The 5,860-nt window shown below is 45.5% G+C and overlaps 1 protein-coding gene across 1 annotated transcript in view; it reads right to left on the minus strand.

Moving 5' to 3' along the window:
- Positions 1 to 666, minus strand: part of LOC121867412 — a 965-nt gene extending 299 nt beyond the window's left edge. Inside the window, exon 1 of the mRNA XM_042367323.1 lies at positions 119 to 666. Within this exon, the coding sequence (XP_042223257.1) occupies positions 119 to 418 (300 nt within the window). The 5' untranslated portion in view covers positions 419 to 666. The remainder of the gene's footprint in view (positions 1 to 118) is intronic.
- Positions 667 to 5,860: the final 5,194 nt, after the last annotated feature.

Consider the following 5,860-nt stretch of genomic DNA (forward strand, 5'->3'; position numbering starts at 1 on the left):
TTCAAAGTAATTTTTTTTCCAATGTTATAAATCAAACCATAGCTAAAAATTCTAGATTGTTTTCATGAAATACAATTTCTCAAACAAGCAAATAGACAGACAAAAAAAAAGAACAAACCTTTGTCTCAATTTTAAGATCTGAGTTGTTATTGTTGTCATTGGTGGCTGATGTTCCAGATTCAAGAGTTTTCATTTTTTTTGTACGAACTCTTCCCTCACGTGTACTTTCTAATTTTCTCTTTGGCTTGGATGTAGTGACTGTAGTTTCTTGAACAGATTTTACATCAGCTATATGCACTGCATCTGTTCTTGATAGAGGGGGTCCACTTTTCTTGCTATCTTTATTTACTGTTACCCACTCTTTCTTTTTAAAAATTTCATTCTCTTTCTCTGGAGTAACAGTGGACACTTTCTTCATTTTACTCGAGTTATCCCCAATTTGGGTCACCGATCTTTGGGATCCTACAGATTTGCAGCCACGGTTATTCACTGCTGTACTTCGTTTTCGTGACCCCGAACTCTCTTGCTGCACCAAACGTCTGTTTCTTGCCGGGACAGACTCAAGCACATAATTCTGGCGACTCTGAGTACCTAAAACATATCATAACATTAAGTCCATCTGGTTGCTATCAGAACAAAGACAAAATATTCAAAACAGTAATCATAATTCAGAAGTAACCTGTAAGTTAGGCTCCTGTGGCTACTGTTATCTTATGAGAAAAATGGGATTGGGTTCCAAGGGTTGTCTTTAATTACACATATCACAAACATTTTTAACAACTTACAATAATAAGAAACCCTGTACAAAAGATGACAAGAAAACATTAAACACATAAAGGTTTATCCTCTCTTATGGATGATAGAAATACCAATTAATAGAAGATTGATATTTTATGGCACATTAGCCTAAGCTACACTTAACCTTATGCCCCATAATGTTATCAATTTCTTTGTACTGTATACAAGTTTAATGCATCATAGTGAATCAATTTAATGAATAAACAAGCAATGTGATGACTGTATATTAATTAATGTATAATAAATTAAATAATAAAATAAGAAATCATACCACTCATAATCCGATGTCTTGCAATATCATGTTATTCCCATAGATATGCCTCTCGAAATAATGTTTTTCATACAACACTAAGATTGTTAAAAAATAATGGGGTGCATAAATTCAATTTCATTGTCATTTGTCAACTTTCCATCGTCACTACCAAACTGCATTAACTAGCCTGCACATCCTTCATAACTATCCCACAAATTGAGGGGTGGCTAAACTGTAATTTAATGTAACTGAAACTTTTGCCTCATGATCAGACGTATAGTTCATTTTCTCTAAAAGTTCTTGGTTGAATAACATCAAATTTTAACACCACTCTCCTGCATGGAACAGAGTTTTAAGGCTGGGTGGCAACCCGTCTACATGGGGGTAGATCACGTGGCCTCCAGACAAACACAACAGTTATGCATCTGGCTCTCAGAGAGAGAGAGAGAGAGAGAGAGAGTGTAATAACAATAATAATAATAATTAACGGTTTATTGAAAAAATTCTGCAGCCCGAAGGCTGAAAATATACATTGGACATAAATGACTTATTACATACATTGGTGGCTTAACAAAAGCCTTCATTAGAGAAAGGTAAAGGAACATACAGTGAACATACAGATTAATGTAGGTGTTGAACAGCAAAGTCGTAGTGTAGTAACTCCCTCCCAGATGGTGTTTGGAGGAACTCACGTGGTGTAGTAGTTCCCTCAGATGGTGTTATGAGGGACCTGGCGTGGTGTAGTAATTCCCTCGCAGATGGTGTTATGAGGGACCTCACGTGGTGTAGTAATTACCTCACAGATGGTGTTATGAGGGACCTCGCGTGGTGTAGTAATTACCTCACAGATGGTGTTATGAGGGGCATCACGTGGTGTAGTAATTCCCTCACAGATGGTGTTATGAGGGACCTCACGTGGTGTAGTTTACCTCACAGATGGTGTTATGAGGGACCTGCGTGGTGTAGTAATTCCCTCACATATGTGTTATGTAGTAATTCCCTCACAGATGGTGTTATGAGGGACCTCACGTGGTGTAGTAATTACCTCACAGATGGTGTTATGAGGGACCTCACGTGGTGTAGTAATTACCTCACAGATGGTGTTATGAGGGTCCTCACGTGGTGTAGTACTTCCCTCACAGATGGTGTGATGAAGGATCTGGCGTGGTGTAGTAATTCCCTCACATATGGTGTTATGAGGGACATGTGGTGTAGTAATTCCCTCACATATGGTGTTATGAGGGACATGTGGTGTAGTAATTCCCTCACAGATATACGAGGGCCTCACATTGGTGTAGTAATTCCCTCACTTGTGGTGTTATGAGGACATGTGGTGTAGCCAATTCCCTCACGAATGGTGTTATAGGGGACATGTGGACAATAATTCCCTCACAGATTGTTGTATATGAGTGAGGTTTGGTCTTAAGCCTTCCTATAAATGAAGCGGATTAACACATAAGCTGGATTTGTTATTGGTCTCATGGGCGTTATCACCGGGTACCTGGGACCTCACTGTGTGAAAGAGTTAACTTGAAATACGGCTATTTGCTGTTGAGTTGTTCTCACTGACTTAGCACTGTTCACCAATGTTCACCTCTGTTTAACACTGGTTCGTTCCTTTCTAAATAGAGTGTAACTTCTGGCGAGAACTTGTTGATATTCCAGTGGGGAAGAGAGTTCAGGGAGGGGGTTGGTATAGGCCAACTTAACAGTTGACCTGGCTGCTCCAAGAGGCCAGGCGTCTTGACCGATTGGTCAGGAATATGGTGTGTGTGTGTGTGTGTGTGTGTGTGTGTGTGTGTGTGTGTGTGTGTGTGTGTGTGTGTGTGTGTGTGTGTGTGTGTGTGTGGCCTTTCACGCTGGGCGTGAATTCAATATCGCGAAGTCGTCTTGTGTCTCTGTAATAAGCCGTGTTAAACTTGGACATACGTTGTTGATCGGCAGAAACTGGACGGTGATTATAAGATCATCAAGATGCGTCTTAGTGATGTGAAAGTATAAATCGATGTAGGATTTTTAATGCACAAATAGCGACTGTATTTTTGAAAACTCAATCTCACCGAGTTGTAGGTACAGCCCAGGTCAGGCTACAACCACAAAATCATTGCCATGACAAAACTTTAATTTTATTTTTTTCACAGGACTTGGTCACGGCTGTGATAAGGCCAACCAGGAGTGTAAGTACTGTGCCTTTAGTTAAATCAGTTGATAGTGTCATCAGTGACGAACAGAAGGTTGCAAATAAGTTAAAAGTGAATACAAATTGGCAAACAAGCTGGTGGGCACCACTGCCTGCAGAGACCAGAGTCGTGTTATGGGTGCCACAGAGACTTTAGAATTTTATTTTTGATTGTGTGCTTTCTCATGGACCAAACTATTACTTCCTGGCCACACCATTCACAGGGAATGGTATACTGTACACAGTGATAGCACAAAAGAGATATAGTCGTCGATGAGAACAGGAAAAGTACACTATAAAGGAAATAATAGTTTAAAATAAAAATAAAAAAACAAAACTGGCTATCCTAAGGGCATTCTATGACTACCGCAAAAAGTTTTATTATTTCTATATGTTTCTAAAGGACTGGTGGGTGTATAAATCTTATTTATTCATAGCTAAATGCAGTGTACGCCTTAGAGAATAGTGTAGTGGATTTCTTCCCTACAAGCGCTGTTTGTCTGAGTAGCCCGACCCATAAATTCCCTACAGTAGTGTGCCTCGTGGTCTCGGTCAGCCAGCGCCACCATGGAGGTTAACTATCTACCCACGCCTGCCTCCGCTATAAAGGCCTGACCTCATATTGTTAACCGCTCTCTTTTCTACTTACACACCAACCATGCTTGCCTCCTCCTCCACCTCCTGCCTGGCGGCCTCGCCACCACCCGGCCCCGAGCATGGCGACCCACAAGCTTGTCCTCATCTGAGCATCCTCACCCAACCCAGCTCCTTCCTTCTTCTTCTGGCCGCAGCAAGCAACACCACCTCCTCTGCGCTGCCTGGCAGCCCTCGCTCCCTTGGCCGGGCATGGCGACCCTGGCTGGTCCTCCTCTGAGGCATCTCACCAATCAGCTCTCTCTACATCACGCTTGCTAACCACGCTGCCCACTTCCCAGCCTTGCAAGCTGCGACTTGTACATCAATACAATATGTATACAGTGAGCACATTGTGAGTTTCCTTTCTCCATCCCATCCTGAGTGAAAACCCAAACATCCCACTTACCCCACAAATGGTGACCCCAGATGACCACTCACACAGGATGGAGGAGAAACCGATCACTCTCCCAATCCCCAAAGCAACATGGAAGACTGAAGCACATCTGAGGGGCAGCTCTCGCCGGCTCCTGCAACTGTCTCCTACACACCCAGGTTAGACACCCCCTAGAGCAACATTGCTCCTCTTCCTGCCCAAGCACCACGTCCTACAGGCCCCAACACACAGTCCTGCCTCAGGCCGCGCCCGGCCAGCAGTACCCCTGCACGCTTCTCCTGATGCAGCCTGCTCCCAGCAGCCCCATGTGCCTGAAGTCTTGGACCCCACACCCCTCTTTCTCCTGGAACCCCCTGCTACTGTCCTGCACCCCTGCTGCTGTAGGCGGGCCCAGCTGCTGTCTGGCCCCTCATCCTTCTGCTGGCGCGGCCTGCTCCCCTGACCGAGGCCCACACACCCCGAGCAGGCATCCCCTGGCGACTCTGTACCTGCCGTGAAAGAGGCACAACATTCCACTAGCCTCCCACACACCCTTTTCTCCCCTCTCTGCTCCCACAGATGTGTCGCATACAGACAGTTGTCTCCTCAAGCAGCCGGCTCATCCACGCCATCACGCTATGGCTCACATGTGGCATACACGCCCATTCTCTCTCACATGTGCCATGCGCCCTACCCAGACAACAAGTCTCCCCGCCTGGAGGAAGGAGGGGAGTATTACCAATGGATTTCTCCCCTACTTTGTTTTGTCGCTGAGTAACGACCCCTTGGAATTCCACAGTGTTATTGCCTGTTGGTCTAGGTCAACCCAAGCGCCCCCCCACGGGCCGGTCAGCCTATCTGCCCACGCCTACCTCCACTATAAAGACCTGACCTCGTGGTGACCTCTTTTCTACCTACACCAACCAGCAAAAGCAACACCTCCTCCTGCCTCCTCCTCCGCCGATGCCTGGCAGCCCTCACTCCGCTTGGCCCGAGAATGGTGACACAAGCTTGTCTCCTCTGAGCACCCTCACCAACCAGTTCTCTCTTCTTCCTAGCTACAGCGCAGCAAGCAACACCACCTCCTCTGCTGCTGCCTGGCCCTTGCTCCCGCCAGCGAGAATGGTGACCCCTAGCTGTCCTCCTCCCAGAGCACCCTCACCAACCAGCTCTCTCTTCTTCTAGCTACAGCCGCAGCAAGCAACACCACCTCCTCTGCTAAGCTGCCTGGCGACCCCTCGCTCCCGCCCTGGCGACCCATAGCTGGTCCTCCTCTCTGGAGGCACCCTCACCAACCAGCTCTCTCTATATCATGCTTGTAGCCACTCTGCCACTTCCCAGCACCAAGCTGCACTGTACACCTAATACAATATGTATACAGTGAGCATATTGTGGGGATTTCCTTTCTCCATGCATCTGAGTGTGAACCCGACATCCCATCCCCACAATAGCACATACATAGATACAAACAAATCACCAAAAGTGAACTGAAAAAAAAAAGAAAGAAAAACAAGAGGAGCATCCCTCAAGGCAACAGGGGAGGTGTAAGCCAGCAAGAGGGGCAGCTAAGTACTGTTTTTTTTTCTTTATTTTTAAATAGGTGTAGATCTCAACAACAACA

The sequence above is a fragment of the Homarus americanus genome, unplaced genomic scaffold (assembly GCF_018991925.1).
Source record: "Homarus americanus isolate GMGI-L3 unplaced genomic scaffold, GMGI_Hamer_2.0 scaffold28950, whole genome shotgun sequence".
NCBI classification, from domain to species: Eukaryota; Metazoa; Arthropoda; class Malacostraca; order Decapoda; family Nephropidae; genus Homarus; species Homarus americanus.